The sequence below is a fragment of the Drosophila novamexicana genome, unplaced genomic scaffold (genome assembly GCF_003285875.2).
Source record: "Drosophila novamexicana strain 15010-1031.04,08,12 unplaced genomic scaffold, DnovRS2.1 tig00000644-arrow-pilon, whole genome shotgun sequence".
Taxonomy (NCBI): domain Eukaryota; kingdom Metazoa; phylum Arthropoda; class Insecta; order Diptera; family Drosophilidae; genus Drosophila; species Drosophila novamexicana.
The window spans coordinates 1,906,700-1,932,130 of NW_020824814.1; the positions used below are offsets into that span (position 1 = coordinate 1,906,700).

General features: G+C 43.0%; 1 protein-coding gene across 2 annotated transcripts in view; it reads right to left on the reverse strand.

Annotated features, from left to right (window-relative positions):
- Positions 1-25,431, reverse strand: part of LOC115762707 — a 49,893-nt gene that overhangs the window by 11,906 nt on the left and 12,556 nt on the right. For both annotated transcript variants that reach the window (XM_030705030.1, XM_030705031.1), the window contains exons 3-9: positions 6,646-7,272; positions 4,160-4,296; positions 2,879-3,066; positions 2,709-2,812; positions 2,390-2,620; positions 2,204-2,334; positions 238-402 (exon numbers count right to left, since the gene is read on the reverse strand). In XM_030705030.1, coding sequence (XP_030560890.1) covers positions 238-402; positions 2,204-2,334; positions 2,390-2,620; positions 2,709-2,812; positions 2,879-3,066; positions 4,160-4,296; positions 6,646-7,272 — 1,583 coding nt within the window. The remainder of the gene's footprint in view (positions 1-237; positions 403-2,203; positions 2,335-2,389; positions 2,621-2,708; positions 2,813-2,878; positions 3,067-4,159; positions 4,297-6,645; positions 7,273-25,431) is intronic.

The window sequence follows — 25,431 nt, forward strand, 5'->3', positions numbered from 1 at the left end:
TGGAATGCTGCAAACAACAGATATTTTTGTGGAGCTTTGCTCATTTCTTTCATTTTCAATTTGTCGTTTTTTGCGCAGTTGCCAGGACTCGTTTGTCCTGTTTGCCGGCCATTGGCCGAGCTGGGCATATACATTTTTATGCCCGAGCCCGACCAGGACAGACAGCGGGGAGAGTCTCGTTGCAAAGGGGGGGTGGAGCAGTCTGAGTAAAGTGCATTTAAAGGCCATTTTAATTACCTGAATGTAATCGCAGTCATTCCATGTTTTTAGCCTCGGCTCCAGTTTCTTATCCTTGTCGCTGGCACTCGGCTGGGCTGGCGTCTCCTGCGTGGATATCCAGACCAGATTCCCTTTGGGCTGTTTAACTAAAATCAGCGCATGCTTGCCATGGGGCACATCGTGCTGTGTTGAATCAAAGCACAATTAAATGCAAATTAATGAACTGCATAAATAACTGCCAGCTGCTGCATTGCGAATGCTTTAAGTAAACCTACCCCTGACCCCAAAATATAAGCACTAGACCAGCTGCAATTGGTTTGAATATCCTCTTTAAGCAGTTAACTTCGTAGCTATTCTCTGTCGTTAACAAAATCTTCTCTACTATTTATTTATGGCTAGCTTTTAAGCTAATTGAGCTCAGAACTTGAAAGCTTGAAGCAATAAATATCTTTCAGTTATATAGCTAACAATTCAATTGGTTCTGCTTCAATTAAGAACCTCTGAGCTTAAAGCTTTTCATTAATATCTTTAAAATAAGCAAAGCTTATATTATGTACACAAAGTTTGACTTACAGAAAAACAAGGACTTGTCTAAGTTTGAGCTGAGAAGTTCTTGATTTAAGATTCGCTTGCGCTTGAACTGCGCCTAAAATAAGTTTGCATTTTTTTTCATTTTTTTTTTGATACTTAAAAACATTTTAGAACTAAAAATTTCATTCTAAAATTTAAGATTCTTATCTACAATTTTGAGAAAATTGTTCTTGATTTAAGTTAAAGCTCAGCATGTTAATATTCGGACTTTAATAAAGTCCTTCAGTCTATGATGTTTGAAGTTAGACAGAACTATCTATAAGAAGTTCTTACTACAAGAGAAATCGATTCAATTCTGCTTTAAATAATATACCTTAGAGTTATTTAAATCTCTACAGTCTTCAAATAAGACAAAAAGTATCTAAAAAGAAGTTGTTGCTACAGGAAAGAATTCACTTTCGCACTCCATTAGCCGGCTAGGCAGATAATAATTAGATAATCATTCTTATCAGTTATCAGATTTATCTGAGCTTTACAGTTCGTGTAAAAGTCCTTGCTTGATTATATCTTGAAAAAGTGCAATTGGAATCCTTTGAAATTTGTGAGTAAAATTCAAAAAAAGTTCCCTTATGCGCATGAGTAATTTTTTGATTTTGATCGCTTTCACTTATATTCCACCTGCAATCAGAATCCGCTTCTGTCACAATTTTCATCATAATATGACATACATAAATATTCGAATACGCCCAAGACCTGCATAATAAGCACATGTCGAGCACAATAGACTTTTTATGGCACGGAGAAACGAACTCCGGCTCGTTGAGTTAATTATAATAAAAAAAGAAAATGCTTTCTATTTGGGAATGTAAATTGCTTTTAAATCGACTCGCTGTCTCGACGACTTTTGAACTTTGTCGAATCCCCAAGAAATTTGGCGCATAATTTTTTGTTGTAATGTGACATTTTTATGAGCCAAGAGACAAGGGCAAAGCTGGAGTCTATTGCGGGCGGTGTTAATGCGCTCAGCAGGAGAGCAGGAGAAGCAGCAGGAGGAGAAGGAGGAGGAGAGGGTGTAAGAGGAGGAGGAAGAGGAGCAGCAGGAGGGGGAGAAGCAGGAGAGGGTGTAGGAGCAGGAGGAGGAGGAAAAGGAGCAGCAGGAGGAAGAGGAGGAGAAGCAGGAGAGGGTGCAGGAGCAGGAGGAGCAGGAGGAGGAGGAGGAAGAGGAGCAGCAGGAGGAGGAGGAGGAGAAGCATGAGAGGGTGCAGGAGCAGGAGGAGGAGGAAGAGGAGCAGCAGGAGGAGGAAGAGGAGCAGCAGGAGGAAGAGGAGGAGAAGCAGGAGAGGGTGCAGAAGCAGGAGAAGATGGCAATGGGACACATAATGAGGCTCTAAAACACTGCTCAATCAGCTCTCCGGGTGCTTTGTGGGCAGGTGAATGTTGCTCGGTTGCTTACCTGTCGCACCGCATAGTAGCAGGTGAGATTGCGCGGATAGATGCCCGGATAGTTGGGCGATTGCAGGCGGCATGGCTTCTTGTCGCAATCGCTGAAGATGCGCGAGCAATAGGTGCCCGGTATTAGGTCGCCTGTGAAGTGGGGTTCAAGTATAAAAGTCTGGGTTTCAACTTGCGGCCCACTTACCCAGATAGTATTTGGGCTCGGTGTAGTTGTGCTCGTCCTTCGGCAGCGGCTTCTCCAGCGAGTCCATGAAGGTCTTGTTATTCGCATACGCGCTAAACAGGCTGAAATCCTGCCCATAGCGATCCGAGCGAGCGCCACTAGAATTTGTAAAGTCCTCCAAAGCCTGCTGCTGCTGTTGCTGTTGCTGCTGTGGATTGAGGAAGCTGCTGCGATTGTGCCACTGGCTGAGCTCTGGGCAGGCAGAGGAGAGTAGGAGAGAGGGAGAGAGAGGGAGAAAGTAAATGAAATCCTCTTGACTGGGCTTTGTTCATGGATTTACCTGCCAGCTTAATGCCGCCGTAGCGTGTCACGGAGCTATCCTTTGAGAGCACCTTGTACCTAATGCGAAAGTCGAAGTTGTAGCCGCTTTGATCCCGGGCAAGTCTTTGGCAAGAAATAAAGCTCATTAGTTGAACACGAACGAGGTGGCACACGCCAGCTAACGCTCACCTGTTCAGCTTAATGGTGAATATCAGGCTGCGCGTCTCGCTGTAGAATAACACTGGTCCCCACGAGCTGCCGCACCACATGCCGCCAATGGGCGTCCGAGCGGATTCAGCGATTTGCATGTACCCATCCGGGCAGCCCTCGTGCACGTAGCTGGTGAAGCGGCCAATGGTGAAGCTGTCCAGTGTCACCTGTGACCAGGGGAAAGAGGAAAGGGGGGGGGGGGGGGGGGGCAGCAACAGAGTTGTGATTGTATAAAAAGTGCAGCAAAAACAATTAAGAGTGCGTCAGTCGAGGTTAATGCGACTAGGAGTTACCCTGTAAACAGCTACGAGCTGGCCTACGTCCATTTATCTACTTCTATTAATTGGACTATCGATTTTACAGTTATCAGTTATCGATATTTATCGATTTTAGACATAAGAAGTATCTTACGTTAGGAGATTAATCCACGTTAGCGAAACGTGAATCAACATTGCCAATTTTGAGTCTCCAGCTCTTCAAATCTGCAAGTCTTGTATAAAATAAGCAGGTTTTCAAATCGATATTTATCGATTTAGGGTAAAAGGCTTAGTTATCGATAAATTAGCTTAAATTAAAGCCACGTAAGGCAAGTGGAAAGCATATTTATCCAATGTAAGGATATGGCCTTAAAGCCTTGAAGAGAAATCGATATTTATCGATTCTGGGCAGAAACCGATTGTAATCGATTTAAGGTATAAATGCGCCATTTAACGCCCATAGTCAACGATATCTGCCGCCTGTCACCTTCATTTCACCCTTTCTGAGACATTCTCAATGTGTACAGGGCATACAAAGCCGTTTGGGCCATAATAAACCTTTGGCCAGTTGCGTATCTGTGAGTATATATCAGTGGCAATGGCTTGTTGGCCGCCTCACGGGATGCTCCCGGAACGCACTCGAGCGTGGCAAAGCCGTTGGCCAAGTGCCCCCGGCCAAAGAATAAGGTGTGAAGTGGCGTAATAACTAACAGGCGCCGGCATTGGCTTCCTGTCGGGAGCTGGAGCAGCTGGAGTAGGGATGTTCGCACTGGCCTGTCAGTTGGAGTTACGCTTCGTTCGGTGCACGCCTTTGGGATTGGGATTTGCGATGCTCCACTGACTGGCTTTGAAATCAATATCAGGCATTCTTGTTGTTGTTGTTGTTGTTGTGGTTGTTGCTTATCTTTTTAATGGCATACTTTATCCCACTTGGCAAATGAATTCTGAAAGCCAGCTGCTGCTGGAGCAGAAGAGAGGGAGGGGGGGGGGTTTGTTTACTCACCTGCACGACATCACCGTGCTGTCCACCCGCTGCCGTAAACGTGAGCACACAGACAAAGGGCACCCGATCCTGTTTGGGTCGATGCAGCTCCAAAGCGTATGTCTGTCCAATATCCCCGTAGTAGGTGCGATTACAGCCTGCAAAAACGAGGGGGGCGTGGCAATTAAAGCGCGCCAATACTTGTTAACGTCTAATCAAAACATGTTAAACGCAATTAGCGCTCGCCGATTGTTGTTTGTTTGCCAAGGCAACCGCAACTCCCTTTCAGCCCTACCCCCTGCCAATTATCAAGACCCGCGTCCATTGAAATGACGCCATTTTGTTAGGTGCCATAAACAACAGCCATCTGCTAATTGCCTGTTGTTTGAACAGCAGCTTAACATGCAATAGCCAAAAAAAAATGTAAGCAACATTAAGATAAAAACATTTGCTGTTAAATGTAAAACCGGTTTAAATATAGAAGGTTAACATTCTTCTTGCATAAGCCTGGCAGCATAATTACTAATCGATATTTTTTATCAGTCTGGCATCACTAATTGCTCAGCCAAGGTATCGATATCAGTTGGTAATCGTGGTCTCGTGCTGCTTCGTTTAAACTACGCTCGCTCTGTGTTTCAATAATCCGTATGAGTCCATTTTGTGAATAATTATTAAATTGTTGTGTTATATATAATTTACCAAACACGGTTTACATGTGTCGAGTGTTTATTTGTGTTTATTTGCAGCTGGCAGCCATAAAATGCAAATCGTATATGTGTGTGTGGTAAGTGCAAGCAGCAAAAATTTGTCATTTTATCTCTTCTGCCATCTCCTTTTCGTCCATTTACCGTTGGTTGCCTTCCAGTTGGAATGCAAATTTCATAAGATTTTATGTTGTAGACAATCCAATTTGCAATACAATTTGCATGACAATTGTCAATCTTACTGTTGTTACAAATTCCTTTTCAATTAGTATTATTAAAAATGCATAGGATTTGTGTTCGAGCCTGGACGGACAATTGGCTAAATAGATTTCCATTCAATTTGTTTGCTAATACCTCAACTGAGCATCATTGTTGTTATTGTTGCTGTTGCTCAATCAAATCAAACAGGCAGTCGAGCGGCTATCAATACTCAATTAGATAATTATGCGTGCAATACGAGTATGCATATGACATGTTTACATATATGCACGCATACCCAGCTGCATACGTACATACATACATACATATGCATACAAACACATCGCACTGACTCTCAGCAACAACAAGAACAACAACAAGCAGCAGCATGCGAGCTGACGTCAAAGCTCTCAATTTAAAACGGTAATTGTTGAAATTGTTTTGTTGTGCCTTCCAGATCAAATTATGTACCTATTTAGCGCTTAACGGTGCACCCAAAATGTGTTCGCTCGTTTTTCAATTAAGCACCAACTCGTTGTCCCTTATTAAATTTGGTTTTTATTTTTTATTAGTTTTGTAATTGCTGTTCTGATCCTCGCTCATCGAATGTCATTGAAAATACTTAATTAAATTCATCAACGCTTGACATGCTGTACCCCCTCCTTCCCCTTCCCAATGACTGGCAGCTGAGAGTGCGCCGGGCACACGGCTCCAATGGGCAGCCAATTGGCAAAGTGGGAAGTTCACTTTGCCGCCATTATGAGGGCTTCAGCCGTTGTGTATATATGTACATATGCTGTGTGTGTGTGTGGGTCGAAATGTGAACGTGTGTGCGCGTGAGTGTGAGAGAGCTTAATTACATTTACACATGACGGCTGGTTTGCGTGGTGGGAGAGCGTTAAACGTTGAGAGCAAAGTGGCTGCTCGCCTACACTGCGGCGAAAAAAGCCGTTAGAGCATTGGAGGTTTTACAGTTATATGCGAAATAAATGATCAATTTGAAGAGTGGGAGAGAGAGAGTGTCAAAGAGAGGAAGACGCAAAAGGGCATGCAAAACGAAACTTGCAGCGTTTTGCAAAATCGTATGATCTTTGTTTTCTGCTGTTATGTATATACATACATATAACAGTTAAATTACAGTGGTGGCTTAAAAATTGTGTAAAGTGTACGCAAATGAGAGTTTAATATATAATATATATATTTATAAGAGTATCGTATAAAAGTGATCGATAAGCAGGGTTAAAATTTAAAGTATATTTTATATAACACTTTCATTTGATGTATAAAAGAAACAGAATCAGCTGTGATGCCGAGGTGTTCGAATTAGCGAGCTTTTACTGTCTTCGCCTTACTTTCACTTTGTTAAAGTCTCATATGCATTTGAATTTTGTGCTGTTTTCTTGCAGTGTAGCTAAGATTAAATTTGCAGATTGAAGAGTTAGGGCAAAAAATGAGAGGAGAGTTTGTTTTGTTTCCCTTGGCCCGTAAATTAAGCAAACAGAAGAGGCGTTTCCTGTTGCACACACAGGTTTGTCGTGCGGCTAATCTCTTATGACAGCTTTGCATAATTGGCCCCCCCTACCGCCCTTTGCCCCCAATACTTACGTGTGCAGAAGCGCGGCTCGTCGCTGCCATCGCCGCAATCGTTGTTGTTATTGCAAAATTTGCTCAACGGCACGCAGCGTCCATTCGAGCAGCTGAACTCGGCTAGGGAGCAGCCCGAACCGGAGCTGGAGCCGGTTCCGGAACCAGACAAATTGGCAGGTTTGGCAGCGTTTGATGTGGAGGCGGCCGACGCCGCTGCTGCTGCTGCTGCTGCTGCAATTGCTGCTGTTGCGGCCAGCGAGAGCAGCAGCGTCAGCGTCGACGTTGACGTCGGAAACACGTGACGCTGACGTTGACGTTGACGTTGACGCAGCTGACAATGGCCGCTGTTGCAGCTGGAAGCCTTAATTGCATGACATTGTGTTGCCATTGTTGTTGTTCTTGTTGTTGTTGTTGTTGGCACTTGCAACATTTGCGTGACAGTTATGTGGCGCTCATTTGACTGCCAATTGCTCGAGCTGGGCTGCGCCATGCCCTCTCTCAGTCTGAATTGTTTTGTTCCTGTTGCGGCAGTGTTTGTTGTTGTTGTTGTTGTTGCATTTATTCGTTGTTGTTTCAGTTTCTTGGGCCTTTTTCTGCTTTTGTATTTCTGGCGCCATTTCAATGTCATTATTGTGTTTGTTGTAACTGCAAAAAAATAGTGTTGAACAATTTGTAATTTATTTATCAATATTATGCATAATTACTTTTTTAGCCTACGGGTGGGTAGTACAAAATAAGGGTATCAGAAAGTTGTTTAGGTATATAATTAAAACAGGAGGCGGAAACTCTGACATATATACATTCCGAATCAGCATCAGTTAGCAAGTCGATCTATATACACGCATCAATATCAGAGATAATAAGAGCTGAGGAGAACATTTTTTTTTTTTTTTTTTTTTTTTTTTTTATTGGCTTAAGTTACTTTTATTTTTGCTAATTTTCTGTTACTTTTCACTTTTAGCAACTTTTATCAGCGTGAGTTGAGGAGAACATATATTATACTCAAATTAAACTCTTGCAAGCATCGATTATTCTCTCCATTTTGTCGAAATCGATATATATATCGATTAACAACTCAGGTTTTATTTATTTCTTGGCATATATCGAAGACAGCTAGAGCTAAAGCCCTTAAATAAGGTATATTGGCTGTCGTATAGATCAAGAATACTTCCCCGATTTTTCTCCACTCCTCTAAAATTAGTCGAGTGTTTAAATTTATATTATGTAGATTTGGTAGCAGAAGAAGAAGCTCAGCTGCTGTCCAAAGTATTTGTTTTTTTTTGTATTTAGATTTATATACGATTGTTATACGAGAGCAAGTGTATCAAGTGGTCGGCTACTGCCGAATTAAAATTGTAAATTTGATTTAATATTTATAATTCAATTTCGTATTCGTTTTGGCTTAATCTCAATGCTTATTATGCATTATTTGTGCGCACTTTTATGAATATTCACGAATACATTTACATTTACACAAATAAAAGGACGAAAAAAAAGAAAACAGGATTTGCATGCGGCTCACTTGGCGATTTATACGCCAAATTTATGGCCAAATATTTATCGCTGGGCGCATAAATTGAAATAAATGCGCTGCCTGCGTCGCAGTCGACGTCTGCAGCGGGATCGTAAATATATATATTTTTGCAGCATAAACAATTTTTATTTGTTAGTGTGTATTATTTTTTATTTTTAAAATTTTTTTATTCCATTTATTTTCGTTCTTTTTATTGTCATTTTTGTTTTTCGTTTTCGCGAATTTTCCTAAGGACGAATTTTCACGCGCGTTGCACATAATGTGCAAAAATGTGTGTTTCGCGACAAGAAGGGGGGCAAGTTGTTTTTTTTTTTTTTGGCGTACGCCAAGCGTGTAACGGTACTTTCTGTGGCACAACACAATGGAAATATATGCGGCCGTGCCCGGAGACCAAAGAGTATAGAACAGACGTTGTACAGCAATTGATTAATGTGTTTTTTTGTGCAACGTTCGGCACGGGCTGCTGGAGTGTCAGAGAGAGAGGGGGGGGGGAGGGGGGCTGGCTGTCGATTGCAGCAGTCAGTGATAACGATGCGAATGAAAAACAACAGCCACAGCAATCAGAGCAAAAGAGGGAGAGAGAGAGTGAGGGAGAGGGGAAAGGCTGCCCTATTGCTGCCTCGCTCTCTGCTGATGATTTATTACCGTTGTTTGGGGCTTGCAACGCGTGACCCCAAAACAGCAGCAACAACAGCAGCAGCAACAACAACAACAACAACAACAGAGTCGGCAAGTCAATGAGTGCCAGTGGGAAAAAGCAGCGTCTAGGAGGATGGGGACGCGGGTGGCTAGGGGTTGGGGCAAAAGGGTGCTTGCAGCGAAAGCATAACAAAAAAAAAAAGAAAACAGTTGCATAATTTTAAATTAGATGCACAGACATGGAACAGACGTGGATGCCACGACGGCTGGACCAAAATGTGGGACAGACAACGCCGGCAACGGCGACGACTTTGGCGGCAGACGGCAAATGACATCGACGTCGGCAACGAGGACGGCGACGGCACGGAAACTGCTGCTGCTGATGCTGCTTTTTTGCTGCGGCTGCTGCACAAAACAACATGAAAATTGTTGAGGCTAACGGCGTTGCAACAAGGTGCACTATAAATGCTCTCTTTGGATAATTCTCTAGCCAAACATTTGTTAAACTTGAAGCCCGAAACAAAACTGAAAGGAGAACATAATCCCGAAGAAGTTTAATCAGCTTTAACAAAGTTATGTCTAGCAAAAGTTGTGGAAATGGAAAAAAATGAAGAGGATCATGTGCTGCAATTTCCCAAAAAGTTAACACAAAGTTAAAATAATGCAAAAAAATTAAGATCAGTTTAGTTTTGACAAAGTTAAGGAACTTGAAAGTCGGGAATGGATGTTTTCTATTATTTTGAGGGTCTTATGCTATGAAAATTCCACAAATAAGTTTGACAAAATTTGGGCCAATTGAATTTTAACGTATTCCGCGTCTTTAAGCCTTTCAATTTCAATTTACAAAAGAGCATGTCTTCTGCATAGCCAAACTTAAGTGCCCTACTCTGGCGTAGTGTATAAAGTAGAACTAAAAACATGTTGTTTTTAACATATCCATGTCAGTGTTGTCCCCCCCACTACCCATGCCTGCCATCAACCCTTGGCCCTTGGCTCCGTTGTAACTGCAACTGTTATGGCGTCTGGCGTCAGTAAAATTTGCCACAAAATCGAGCACTTGCCATGGTTTTGGAAGCTAGAAAAGTGAAGTGAAAGCTGGACGGGGCACTTTGTGCGCTCTGTGCTTCTGTGCCTTGGCTTCTGGCTAGTCGTGCATTAAATTGCTAATAATTTTTGATATTCCAAAAACTTTGTTTTCGTGCCATAAAACGTAATTTTGCCCGACTCGCAGCGCTCGTGCCTTGTAAAATCTGAGCAAAGTGCATTTTCGTTATGGTCCAGTGTGAAATGGCTTAAAGACTTTCCCAGACGTGCTTCAAGTAAAGTAAGCAGCAAAGTAAACAGCAAAGTAAACTTGAAAACAAAAGCACAGGCTGCAATGTAGACGGTGAGGGTGTAAGGGAGGGGGCGGGGTGAGGGGGGTACTGCCGTAGGAGACGGGCACAGCAATGAAGCAATGTCAAAAACCTTTCAAATTTGCACTTGTGCTGCTTCTTCTACTTCTTCTGCTTCTGCTTCTTCTTGCTACTCGTCTATTGCGGTAGTTTCAATAACACAACAACTACAAAAACAAGTACAAGTAAGCTACAGTTGAGGCTGCCCGACTAGAAATAACTCCTGTAACTTGTTACAAATCTTCTTAACCAAGCGAATGCGCTTTTACCTTTCCTTACCTTGAAATACCTTCTTTATAGTTAATTGTTAAAGGTAATAAACCTGAGGAGGAAGTTTTCAATATGTTAAACGAGACTCTATTGAAGTTTGTGCTTCGAGCTCTTATAATCTTCAGGATGTGCTTAAAAATTGGGAAATTGGGGGTTTTTACCATGAGAATAGATCAACTCGACTCTTAATTTTGATCAAGAATATATATGCCTGAGTCTTCTCTTACCTGTTACATACATTTGCCAAGCAACAATATACCCAGTCCAAATCATTTTGAATGGCTAAACAGGGTATCAAAACAACAGCAACTTGTTTATCGTGGCGTTTGCTCTCTTATCAACACTAAAACACACACACACTCACACGCACATCCTGCCGAACACACACGCACATACACACAGATAGCCCCCATATCTGCTTACGAAGCAGATGACATAGTGGTAGTTGGAGGTGTAGATGATGATGGTTAAATGTAAGAAGAAAGCAAGCACAGCTCCTTTCCCCACACACAGAGAGAAATGGCCGACCTTAATGGCGCCCAACGCGGGGAAGATATATATGTACATACTTATATACGTACGGTATCAGTTACGACAAGCGTTGAAATCTACGACCGCCATGCTCAAGTCAACGCAGCAAACATCAATATCCCAGCAACCTCAACCGCACACATTAAAACCACACCACGCACGTGTGTGTGTGTGTGTGTGGATTTTGAAGAGAAAAACCCCGGACTTTGTGTGTGTTTGGCGTATGCAAAATAGTTGCATATAAAAAGTGTTGAAAGACATGTACGTCGTTTCGCTGTAGCCAGCGGCATTGGCAGTTGTTCTTGTTGTTTTCGTTTTAATGCTCTGTTCATAGAGTGAAAAAGAGTATATTGGTTAGGTCGTTTGTTTTCTAGTAGCTATAAATGCTGCTGAGTTTAAGCTTGGAATATGTTGTGTGCATGGTCTAAACCATACAAATTGTTGCTACTTCCACCAGGAGGGTGATCAGGAATGCAATTCTCTAAACTTGACAGGGAGATTACAGTTTGAGAGTCACTGAGCAAAAAATTAGGCGGACTCTTTTTCGATTTAACTGAAGATGTTTTTACATGGGGAACAGAGTATTGCGCAGTCGGTTGCATTCTACTGTCAGAGTGTCTAACTGCATCATCATTATCTTAATCATTGCAATCATCATCATTATCATTCGCATCATCATCATCATCATTATCACGAACATCGTGAGCAACTGCCAGCCGGAAGAGAACTTGACTTATAGCATGAACAGTCTCTCGTCTACAGCCTTCCCTAGCCATTTCCTAGCTAACAAACTTTGCTCAGGCGCCGCAGCGGAAGGGGAAGTGCAGTAACGCACACTCCCCGCACGCTGTTACACCTCTATCCCCTCTACCTCCCCGCACGAACATATATGAGCGCGTTGAGACTTTAAATTTAAGTAAATGCAATTGCATAGTTGAAGGCGTTTTAGCTGCGGCTCAATGCGAATGCATGAATGCTCTGTCTTGGCTCATTAGCGCAGTGACTGCTCTCTAAGAAGGGGCTAGGGAGGTGGACGAAGAAGAAGAAGCAGGAGTAGACGAAGAAGAAGCAGAAGGAGGTTAAGGAGTTGCCTTTAGAAGATGCGCACAAAAAGCGGAATGATAATTGCGACAATTTGCCAAATTTAACCCGAGACAAATTACTTGTATCGCTACAGTCGAAAAGTTGTCGAGCCAAATTGCTGGCTGTGTATGTTTTCCGGCAAGGGAGATAAGGGCAAGGGGGGGGGGGGGGTGTGTGCAAAGAAAATGGGATGGAGTGGTGGCTCCTCAGGGGCAGAGCAGAAAAGTCGCAATTCAGTTAGATTTGGCAATGAGGCGAAATTGTAACGAGGGAAACACACACACGAGTGTGCTTCAAGTGTGTGTGTGTGTGTGTGTGTGTGTACGTGTGTGTGTGCCTAAGCGTGTGTAGTTATTCCCTAGCTGACAAATGAAGGCAAATTTCCCTTGGCCCTGCCAACGAAGTCGTCAAAAAGTTTTCTTTTACTTCAGTTTCAGCGTGCGCTGTGAACGGCATAAGGAGCGGAAATGCCACACACACACACACATCGTACACACACTTGAAGCACACTCGTGTGTGTGCATGCAAAAAGGGCGTCAAAGTTATTTAAACGCCAAGACTTTGCCACATTGACAAGGCAGCTACTGAAGCAGCTCAGGCAAAGTTCCTACAGTTTGCATTTTACTTTTTTCGCTTTTTTATGCCTTGTACCCAGTGAAAATGTGTAAAAATAGGGTATACTGTAGCTGTGCAAATGTATGTAACATATCCATTTTCTATCAGTAAAACATTCTAGGGATCTATTCGAGCTGTATTTGATAAATATCGATTTCCATCTCCGATCAATCGAATATAACTTAGATCTATACACACGATGAAGAAATTAGCTTCTTTGCTATGATATTTTTGATATATGATATCTGAATATAAGATAAGCTATGATCAATTTATATAGAAGTTATTTAAGATAGGAGTTGAGCTCAGTAGAAGGAAAGCTCCCGCCTAATGTAACATGTGATAGCAACTGGGAACAGGGCACAGGGTATTTTCTAGTCAGGCATTCTCTTAGTCTTATTTGTTTTCGTTATTTGCATATTTGCACATTCGGAAAGGACTTTCACTAAGCCGCTTAAATCAGGCTCAAAGTGCGTGCAGGCAGCAACTCGCGTGTGCCGCCCAATGCGTGTCTGCGTGTGTGAGTGTGTGGGGATAAGTGTGTGCGTGTGTATATGTGTGCTTAATGTAGTTAATGAATTTTGAGCGTTGCTCGCATTTTAAACATATTTTGCTATTCACTTTAGCTTCGCACGAAGTTTCGGCCAAGCACACAACCACTTTATTATGCCTTTTGTTTCTGATTGATACTTAAGGTAAATTATGGTTGGTTAATTAGGCGAAGGTGAAGGGATGAAAGGGTGAAGGGGACACTTAATATCCCCTTAATATCCGGTGAAGCTCTACTTATAGAGTTAATGGCCTCTAAAAGCATTTGCCAGAGCTCTTGAGACACAAATAGTAGGTTTTAGTTGCCCATAGCTTGGAAAATTTTAATCCGGCTTATCAATAACCTTTAACTCTATATCAATGCTAGCTGTTAATTCTAGAGCTTGCCAAAACGTTTTAATATTCTAAATTAGTTCAATTCGTGGTACAAATTTGTCAATTTTACTTAACTTTTTCATATTTGATGAGAATACGTTGAGACGACCTGCAAGACAATTCAACGTGGCTTTTCTACTTCATTTAAAATACATTTTTTTTCCACAGCTCACAAATTTCTGGTATACATATTCAAAAGAGTATTTGTTAAGCCTCTTACTTTTAATCTTAGGAACAATTCCCATTGGCTTTTCTATTTAATATATACCTAAAATGTTTTCAGCAGCCCCCAGGCGCGCGTTTTGTAAATGAAATTTATTTAATGGGCACGATTAAAGCAGACGAAATACTTGAAACTTAATTTAATTTAGTGCAATTTTTTAATCGCCTGTCAGTTGCAACAACTTTTACTCGCCTTCACTCGACTCTTGCCCGCCCTTCTATTCGCTTCTCAATACCCATTTAACAATTCGGCACGTTGTCCGAGCTGCCATTGCATTGTTTAGCCTTTGATTCATTGATTCATTCAACGCGACTCTAAAGTGTATTTTAATTTGATTTCATTGTTCGCTGTCACTGGCCGCCATTTCGAATGGCACTCGTTGGGCGCCAAATGAATATGAATTGAATTCCCCAGCCAACTGTCAGCTACTTGCTCTGGTTTTTGGTTTCGGCTCAATGTGTTTTTTTTTCTCGCGTCCCTCTCTGATTTGTGGGTGATTAGCGGGGGCCCATGACATTTATTCGATTAGGTGGGCAGCTCTGCGGGATGGGCGTGCCATTATGTGACGTCTGTCTGTCGGCCTGCCCGATGACATGGCATTTTAATTAGTTTTTAGCGTCATTTCTGGACAGCTCGAGGGTGAGAAAAAGAGAGAGAGAGAGAGAGAGAGATGGAGGCGCATCTGTTGGAATCCGAGCCCAACTGGCTAATTAATATGACAGACGCAGCCAGCGAATTTGCAAATTTGAATTTCATTTGATACGTTTCGGGCTTGAGGCCCAGCCCGAGGTAAATCACAATTTTGCGATTGATTGAATCGTGATGGGCAAATAATGCTAATGGCTGCTCAATGTATCCAAACAGTGGAGTGTGTTGGCAATCAAAATGAATATATGTCTGAAAAAAGTAGAACTTTTTTTATATGCTGTGTTTCCCACTGAAAACGTTTTCATCAGCAATGTTTATATTACGTAAAATGAAAATAAATGTTGGAAATTGAGAAATAAGAAAATTCAGTTATGGTGACAATTATTTTATTACAAAATACGAAGCAATTCCTTGTTTATCAAACTCGATTCACAATTTTCATTAAAAGTCTATAGTTAATAAAACCAAATTTCGCTCGCGCTCGCTTTGAGTGCAGTTCACATAGCAAATATTGCGTATACGCAATGTGCGCCGCACCTGAGTGACGCATTTTTTGTTTGTTGTAGTTTTGGCGATTTGAGTTATTTATTGATATGTGCATGCGATATGCACTCCTGGCTAAATATTGAAATTGTGCATAACAAATTGTCGAATTGCCGGCTGAGAGTTTGATTGATGCGTTATTAAAGCGATTCAATTGGTCACTGAACACAAATCGAGAGCAAAATCAACAACAAAATTCAAATTGAAATTCAAAGAGTAAATGTAAGCAGAATAGGCAAAAAGCTGTCACTCGTTGCCTCAGAAATGATACGCAAGTCATTAATTTTGATATTCAGTGGGGGCAAGTGTCTTAAAGCATGAGGAGCTCTTTTCAGTATGCGGACGATAAGATACCCTTGCTGATCAAACAAACTTATCAATCTAGCTTGGAAGTAGAACTGGCTTCATCAGACTTCGACTAAGATGTTCAAGATACTAATTCTCTGGCAGAAACTTTCTTTGCCTAGAAGTTGACAGACTTTTTGCACCTTGTACTTATCATGATCAGAAAATATCTTCTCCAATATTTCCTCTCACATTTGACATTCATAGAAAAGTGACATTTGCTTTTGACATAAATGTGCTATCCTGGGCAAGGGTATATGAATGTCTTCAAAAGAAATATGCCACTGTCAACATTGTGCGCTCGTCATCCGTGCTTCCACATCCTCCGCAACGCTCACGTCCAACGTGTACATCTGCGACTTATAAACATGGTTTGCTGTACACATATCAAGAAATATCAAGATATATCAAGGAATATCAAGAAATTTCAAGAAATTGTTTGCGTTGATTTTGCAGGCGCAACGCTTGAATTATTTTGCCTTTGTTGAAAGCAAACAAGGGGGAGGGGGAGGGGGTTTAGGGACATGCGTGCCAGGGATTTGCAGCCTGTGAAATGTTTAACGATGTAAGTGTGTGTGTGTGTGAAATACAAACAGAAAGTCTATGTGACCAGGACAAGGCAGGCAGCGACGAAAAGAACACGCGACATATTTGCAAAACATTTGTCACATCCTGCAGTTGCCTGGCTAAGCAAATGGCAAGGAAATCATTTTCTATCTGTGTGTGTGTGTATGTGTGTGTGTATTTATGCGAATTGTTTCGCTTCGTTTTACTTAAATCGAAAATTGCTTTTGCCTTAGTAATTTGTATTCTATGCAAATTTTTTAAAAACATTCTAAACAAGAAGAAAATAACAAGTAAGAAGCGTTATCTTTTGAGTGCAGAAAATTGAAATACCCTAGAAAAAATATATGTGAGATAGAAGATATACTCTAATTAGAAATTTTATGTTTTAAGCTACATATATATATATGAAACAGAAAGTCTATGTTGATATTATTTTGATTAGATTTTCTTGTATATAAATAATATCGAGCAGCACGATGAAGTTCGTAACTGAAAAGTTTGCTTAAGATACTTCAGGGGGAAAAAGTCTTCTAATAATCACTCGTTGACAGATATTCGTGTTAACTCAAAAAAACTGCTTGTAAAGAGATGAATCTATACCAAATCTAGCTTGAAAACCTTTACAAATGAAGATCTACTTTTCACAACCCGATAAATAGATTTGCATACTTTATAGGTTCGAAGCAGGTTTGTTCAATGCGTAACACATTTCGTGACAGTATTATAATTTCCTCGGCAAGAGTACAAATAAATGAAGCAAATTTCTCAAAGAAATTGTTTGTTTATTGTTGTTGTTGTTGTTGCTGTTGTTGTTGTTGGAGCAGTTTAATCGTGAAAGAGAAAAAGTTGTGAGCTGAATAATGCAATTACAAAGAGCCGAGACGACGAATTGCTTGTTCAATTGCCCCATAAAAGAAAAATAAGAAATAAAATGTAAAAAAAAAAATGTATGCAAAATCTCGCGTTAGTCACTTTTTTTTTTGTATTTTTGTTGATTCCTGTAGATTCCCCCTCTCCGCCCTGCTGTTGCTCCCTTGCTGCGCGTTCTCAAGTGGCACTCAACTTGAACTCAACTCACAAGCGAAGCGGCGAGAAGTGGCTTCAGCTTGCCCCGCATCTCCCCTCCCCTCCTCTCCCCGCCACTCTCTTCAGCTCTGAAATGTTGCAACAAATCGAAATAGAAATTGTGAAAAAAAAAATCAAATTTCAAGTGGCGCACGAGGCGCTGCAAAGAGGCGTGGCAACGGCAACTCAAGAGCTATTTGCATAATGCGGCTGCTGCATGAATAAACCATGTCTCGATGCCACCTCCCCGCCCGCCCGCGTCCGTCCGGCCACCCACATAGCCAGCAAAACGTTTAAATCAAATCAAGTCAAGGCAGCGCATTGAGAGAATGGGCTGCGTCTAGGCGGGGGCAGGAGGGATTGGTGAGGGTAGGCTATATGTGGGAGTCAGGTTATGACTAGGCGCTAGGCAAAAGTGGATATGACGGCGATAAAGCGTCGCACTCGCTTCATTGAGCAGCCTTAAAAAAATCAGCCAAAAGTGCTTTCGTTTCAGTTTAACCGACCAAGAGATACCAATTGTGCCCAAGATGCAACAGAAGTTACTTTTGGTCGTGGCATAAAACAGAATTAGGGTTTTAACTTTTTAAGGGGCTGAAGTGAAATATTCTTGGGAGTTGGAGTTGGCAGTGGGAGGAGTTATAATCGTAATTAAAATAATGAAACTTGATCTTTAGTATCTCTCTGAGAGCGTAAGGCATACAGATTAACTTGTCCCAAGTTTAAGAACCAAATATAAATTTTATATAATCGCAGCTACCTTCTGTCCTTGCAATATGCTCTCCTTGCAGATAATTTCAATGGGCAGCGGTAATAGAAATATGGGATACTTTATCTTGGGAGCGGGCACAATTTATGTGGCTTTAAGGCGACGCTGTGGCACTTGCAACTTTGCAGCCGCAACGTGTGGCAGCTGTCGTCAATCGCTGCCCGCATAAGTATGCTATGAAATCTGAAATGTCATTGACAGGCGGCCGGCCACGTAAAACTATTTTCAGGCTGCGTACCGTTACATTCTGTGGCAACATGCGCAGCTCTTGGCAGGGGTTGTGTGCTAGGGTAGGGGGAGGTGTTGGAGCTAGGGGCTAAGGCAAACTCATAAGCCAGACCAAATATGAAATAAATCACTGGGCGGGTTATTGACACGTTTGCAAATATTTGCGCCCGCACACACACACACTCACACAGAGAGAGAGAGGGTCGTGGGAGGGGGGGCGGCAGGTTGCGCCTAGTGTCAGCTTGGAATCAGGCAACACTCTACACGGCCCCGCGCTTAACCCCTTGACGTGTGGCATGCAAAGCACCGCACGAAACTCTTACGAACTTTTCAGGCACGACCTGGGCCGACTACAAATACCCCACTCTAGCCGCCGCCCGCCGCATTTGCCACCCAACCCCAGACAACTACGTCAACAGCAAAGTCCACTTAATCCAAATTCTGTAAAAAATTGTTAGTTGGCGGCGGTTGCGGTGCGGTTCGGGTGCTGCGCTTGGCAGTTGCTTCAATGTTAGTTCAACCTTTGCCAAGTTGACGAAGACGACGGCAATGTCACAACTGCTGATGGGTGTGTGCATGAGTGCATGTGTGTGTGTTATATGTGTGCCCTGTCATCAATTTCGCCTTGAATTTGTTTACCCTTTCAGCGCAAGGCGCTGTCATATGCGTCGACTTTGACTTTGTTGCGGAAGATGGGTGGGTTGGAGGAGAGAGGGGTGGGGTTTGCTTGGAGGGTCGCAAACCCCTTTGCCGCCTTTGTTGTTGCCTAATGTACAGTGAACAATTTGTGGCACATGCGTGTGGCATAACAATAATGCATAAAGCTGCTGTTTATCTACGTCTAATTAAGGGGCCGATCCGTCGAGGGAGAGGGGGGGGGGGGTAGCAGCAAATACTTCCACTCTCTAATTGGGGATTAGATGAATTGCAATAGGATTCCAAGGAGGGTTAAGTTACAGGTACAGTAGACGCACGCATTATAGAACACGCTTCTGCCGGAGGAGATTGCAACTTGGATAGTCTTAGCCAAAAAATTGGCTAAACTAGCAATTTAGCAACGGCATCTATTCAAAACTATTGTCACTTATAATTTCTGATAATTCTTTATGTCTAGCGTTCACTGTAGCGTTAGGCATGCATAAATTACAAGTCATATTATTGACTGCATTGCATGGCCCGCTCAACTGGATGCCTTGGCAAACGCTTCTCGCATAGCTTAAGCTGAACGTATTCCCAACCTATCTCCAATGTATCCCCAACGTATCCTCCATTCCGTTGTGTGGCTCTGCGCTATCCACAGTTAAGTGATTGCTGAAATGTATTTGCATAATTTCTACAGATTTTTCAATGGTTGTCTGCGCTGCTGCTGCTGCCACATAATGCAGCTGAGTTATTCCTGTAATATGCCCCACCTACTCCCCCCCCAACCCAATATCACTCGCCTTTCGCCCGCTTCAACAACTTCACCTGGCACATGTGTTGGCGAACATGCCAGTTAAGCGTCGACACTTTACAATTTTTTTCTCTCTCTGGTTTTTTGCAAATTTTTTCCTCTCGTATTTTTCTTGTGCTTTATTTTTACGGTTTTGCATATGCGAATATTTTATGCAGATTTATGTCAACTTTTCTGCTACGTGTGCTGCATCCTTGGGATCCAGGACCAGGACCAGGACCAGGACCAGGACCAGTACCACGTGCACTTATTGAATTAGTGCGAGTCAGTGCTCTAAAGGGTGTTGTAAAGTGTTGTAAAATGTTGTTAAATTTTTGGGCATCAGTTTGCGTTGACAGCAGACGGCCAAGCAACACAATGAACAACAACTTGTTTTGCCCTACTCACAATTGGGTGGGTGGGAAACAACCATCCGCTGCCCCCCTGCCTGCTGTTGCCAGCCCTCCCCTCTTGGCCCACCAGACACTAGGCTCTGTCCTCGGCTGTCGTTTGAGTCTGTTTCCTGTCGCGCGTGAGCCTTCATCGCCCACTGTTACGACTCCTGGGACCGGGACACACTGACCATTTTTGTATTTTCTTTCCTTATGCTCTGTTCACAATGTGTAAGAAGAGTATATTAGTCGAGCACGAAAGTCGCAATGAACATTGCAATAAAGTCTTAGAAACGCCAAATTCCATATGTTATATTATAATGTATAATATTACGATGAATTCCTTTAAAGATCGCTGCAAAAATATTCTCGCCATGCCCAGTTTTGCTCCCACAAAGTACATTTACTCACAGTCACAGTTTGATATTCACTGTCCTGCTGCCTACAGTTTTGCAGTCAAGTACTTGGCAATGTCTTGTTCGACATATTTTTAGCTGTGTTAAAACTGTGAACAGTGTATGGCGCAGTCGTTAACAATCGATTGCAATGTTTCTACTTGTTTTTTCCTTTTTTTTAATGAAAAGAAAACTTATCTTCAACTTTATGATGATTTCAAAGCAACAACAACTTGACAAGGCGAACTACAGGAATGAGCATGAGAATGCTTTTCCCACTTCACTTGTCGCACTTTTTTTTTTGCTTTTGCTTTTTCTGTGACTGTGACTCGTATTTGTGTGTTTTGTGTGCGCTACTTTTTCATTTCCTTTGTGTCGCTCTGCGCTTTTCCTTTTCCACGCTTTATCTCCGGGCTGCTACTTTGAGACATGTTTGCCAAGTCAGCCCCCATCCGTGAAGTAGGACAACACTTAATTTTGTGTAAGTACGCACTCAGCTCATTAGGCTAGGGTATTGCGAGCTGTGAGCTCAGGCTCAGTTCCCAGTCTCGCCGGGGGAAATTAAATTTCAACGAAAATGCCAACAGGAAAATCGCTAAAGAACTGGCGCAAGTATGCGTGTGTGCGAGTGTGAATCCAAATGTGAATCCGTATAGTTGGCACAAGTGTAGCCATCAATCAGCAGACACAGCAGAAGCAGCAGCAACTGGCATAGGAAATGGAGCTGCTGCTAAAACTAGACAGTTGTTCCAAAATGGACGCACACACGCATAACGCCCCCCTCCCCTCCCCTCTCATCAACCCCTGACCCCTGATCCATGACCCTGGTCGGTTGGCCAAGTCATAGCTCAGCTTGTCGCCTGCGGTTGGTGCAGCCAACTGCAGCTTTGTGGCTTGAATTATGGCAACCAAATGTGCAACTGCACACCACCCCACCCCACCCAAACTTCACCCCAATTTAAGCCTTTTTGTCAACGCATCATGTTGCTTAAATCCGGCGGTCAGCAAAAAGGCGTCCACAACCAAGTCCAGAAAACTCAAAGCTCTTATATGGCAAAAGTACAACTTTCGTTCTTTTCTTCTGAGCTTGGAAAGGGCATCAGGGTGTTTATATGGAGTGTATACGCAGAGGAGTAGACAGAGTTGAACCCATAACGAATATATATTTACGTCAGACTAAAGTTTTATGTCAATAACTTTTATATAATTCAAGATATTTTCACTACGCAAATATAGTTAGCCTCTGGCCTCTGGCCTTCAAGGATATATGCAACAATACGCATATAAAAATTTCTCTTCTATTATTCTTCTTCTCCAAATCCCCCGGGAATCTGCGTAATCCCTATCAGACTTTGCATTCATAGCTTCTTGCTCGTTCAACTGTAGCTGCAGCTATTCTCTGTTGGAGGGCGCAACTTTAATGCTTTTCAGCGCTTTCCAGCACTGTTTGCCAACTCTTGACCCCGCTGCCTCTTTAACAAAAACCACTTTAAATAATTACAATGCACAAATAGAGCAAAAAATATGGAAATATATTCGCAACAAAAAAAAAAGTAGCACAGCGCAATATGGCAAATATGTAAATAAGGAAACCACACACACGAACACACTCGAACACACACACTTTGCACTTAAATTAGAAGCGAAAACAACAACAACAAAATGGCGAAAAAAATAAATATCAGGCCACAGGTCCAGCAAGAAGCGCCACGATTCAGGGAGCAGCCAAGACAATAATATCTATGTCAGAGCTGCCAACAGCAGCAACAACAACAACAACAACAATAACAAAAATAGCAACCGCTGTAACCACAACAACAATGGCAGTGCCACGCCCCCATACACCCTTAACGCCCCCCGCCACTCACCTCGCTCTCACCTCGCTCTCACCTCGCATTGTCGGCAAGCAGCCAGGTAAAACTCAACTCAAAAACTTTAATCTCTATGTAATATTTTTCATAAACTCGGGACGCAGGCCAAAGGGGGCGTGTCACAGAGCTGGCCACATATTTAATGCCAGAAGTTGTTGAAGTGTAGTAAGCGGTAGGGGGAAGGGCGGAGGAGTTGTGCCAATGGGTACACTGAGAGAAATATCTATCGCTTGAAATAAGCCAAAAATGTTTTCAGCATGAGCACAAAATGCAATGACAAGCTTACAACTTGCCAATCAATTTTCTCTAATAAAGTTTTGTGCTTTGAGCTTGAGTTTAAAATATTCTGACTGAAAATAAGAATTTCCAAAATCAGAAGAAGGACTTTGTACTTAGTGTACTTGTGGACTTAGTTATAGGCTTTTTCTCCGAGTGTAGCAGCATCAGCAGCAGCCGCTGATGCAGCAACTGGAGCATGTGAAGCACATCCGAGTGGGTTGGCAACTCTGGTGGCTGTAAGACCCAAAGGAGGTCAGCTTGCGGCTGGGGAATAACAATGGTTAAAAAGGCAGCTCAAACGGACGCGCACTTTGGCCGCCAGATAAGCCCATGAAGAGAATGGATACCAGGAGGCCGGGCAAAAGCTAGAATAAGGCGTTGCCAATTAAACGTGAGGATTAGGCAAATCGAAGCAGCTGTGCAAGCAATTGCACAATTGACAGGCGTCCAGTGGGCGTGGCTTAAAGCTGAAACACGCCCACAAAGACAATGCCAAGTCAACGGGGGGGGGGGGGGGGGGGGGGGGGGGAGAGCCTTTTGTCTGTTGGCATCTTCAGCATGTGTGAAAGGGGGCAGGGGAAGGGGGGCAGCCCAGGACGAAGACAATGCCAGCACAGCTGCAGCTGCTTCAGGGATAGCTTTGTGGCGTCGTGGCCCAACTGACGTCGTTGCATGAAAAATGGCACTTGATAAGGCGCGCAGAGTGGGGCACTGGATGAAAGGGGATCTGCCTGGTTAGCTGCTGGAGTCATCCTGTCAAGCAGGAAGTGTGAAGCAGCAGCAGCAGCAGTTGCGGCAGCAGCGGGATAAGCAACTGTGCTGATGAGTTGGGGCTCTTGCCCCGCGGGCTGCCATTTGTCTATGTCCCCTGCCCACGCTTAGAGCTCCTTTTTCCCGCTGAGTAAATAGCAAAAGGCGCGTGTCGAGGATTTTGTGCGAGTCTGCGGCTTATAAATGTAAGTAAGTGGCTCTTGGTTAGTTCGTTTGCCGTTCTTCTTGTTGTTGTTGTTGTTGCCTTTGCCACTTCCGCGTCACGAAGGACTTGCTTCGGGTGCAGCTGCTGCTCCAGCTGCGCATCGCTGTGGCTGTCGCCAGCTGCATTTGTCCACAGTCGTGTCCTAATTTGGACACGTTTCGCTCCCAATTGGCACAGCTGTCACTTGCTAGCTGTGGGGCGGGACGGGGCGGAGCGGCGGGCAGTTGGCCAAATAAAAAATGGTTGCGGTCATTACGGGTGTTGAGAGCAACAATTTGGCTTATATCAAGAAAAGGATTCAGGCGGGAAGCAGAAATAAATCAAAAACATATATTTGAGTTGAGTTTAAGCAGAAAGTGGAAGAGAGAACCGTTGTCTGTCCGAAGTTTAAATACGCTTACAGATGTGTTTTTACTGTTGCGATATCTTTTTTACACAATGTTTTCGCTTGATAGTTTCTATTCCTAACCTATACACATCCTTCTGGTAATTTCACAGATTGTCAACGCTTGTCGCAAATGGCGATAAATATATACAACAGAAGCTTGTGTAGTCTCTGACTTTCTGGACAAAAGCCATGTGCTTGGCATGCATGAGAATAATTTTCCCTGTTAATCGCAAGAGACGAGAAGCACAGACACTTTCCTTGTGCCCTAAGCCTTGTACTCCAGTGTCCTTTAGCCAGTCGATCCCTGGTGTGAGCATCAACTAGTTTTAATCAACCAGTGTACATATAAATATTGGTACCACAAGTGGCATTAGTTAGCTCCTAATCCAGACTCAAGAAGCTTTATCCTGTGTATATACGAGATGTTTACATGTACATATATATATTTATATTTGAGGATTTGATAGGGAATTGATTAAACCAGAAATTGACCCCTGAAGAGCTCTAGAACTACAAACAGTGACCCTTTCACATACTTGTGACCTTAGCTCAGCACCATGCTGAACTAGCTGCCTTTGGTCATTAAATTGTAATTTGGCAGGCGTTTCACCCACATCCTCCACCTCTGCCTCACTCGGTCTCCGTCAGATTGTCGACCCTTCTCCACTTGCGCTTGCGGTTTCGGTTTGCCGTAGGCACACGCAAATTACTTGTGTCCAGCTTAAGGACCGTCTGGGGTAATATTAAACCCTTGTAGCCGACTAACGAACTAAGAATTCCGTTGGACACAAGACACCTTGCCTGGCAGCTGGACAAAGTGTCGATTCGATTGCTAACTTTTAAGGTCATCGCGTGCGCTGCAGGAAACTCATTGTGATGCCTCAATCAAAGGTCTCCAGCTGTATGCTCGGGCGTCCTGCACTGGCGTGACTGCACTGCCAATCATCGTAAATCAGCGTTAAATTAGCTCATCGATGACACAAGCGCCAATGCAGAATGCAGCTACCCACGCTTGCCAGCCTTGGAAAGCCGGGGAAGCAGATTGGTTGCCTGGTTTTTGCTTGCTGTGCACGTTGCAAATTAACTTAATGTTGAATTGTAGCTGGGGGTAAAGCGGACGGGTAGACTGTGTAGATTGTGCGGGCTGCTGCCTGGCAAGAGTTTTGCTTGCTTTGCTCTTCCTGTCAGTAGCCGGCAAAAGTGTCCTTAAGTGTTGCTAATGCTGCTGCACAGGAAGTTGCTTACGAGACACGAACTAACACACACACTCACACACTCACTCACACACACACTCGCATGCACCACATCTAGATAGCTGTACTAATGGGCTTGGCATTGCACTTTTGCAGCCACTTGGCAACTTTTTAATAGAATGAAAATGTTACCCGGCTTTAAGGGACAAGTGGGCTGGCTGTTCAGCTGGAATATGCGTAGATAACTTGCCACATGAAAACTGAAAACATCAACAAGCAATTGAAGTCAAGTGCTAAGTGCTATCCCCAGTCCTAGCTCCCTTTGCTTTCTTTACCACACACACACTCTCTCTCTCTCCCCCTTTCTCTCTCTCTCCCCCTGTCAGAGCGGATATTATAAATTTGCAATTTCGTATCCTTGACGCCTGACTTTGGCTGCAAGTTGTTTTCGCAGCGGCTCTAATGAGTTTTTCACAGCGCTTAAAATGAAAATATGTTTG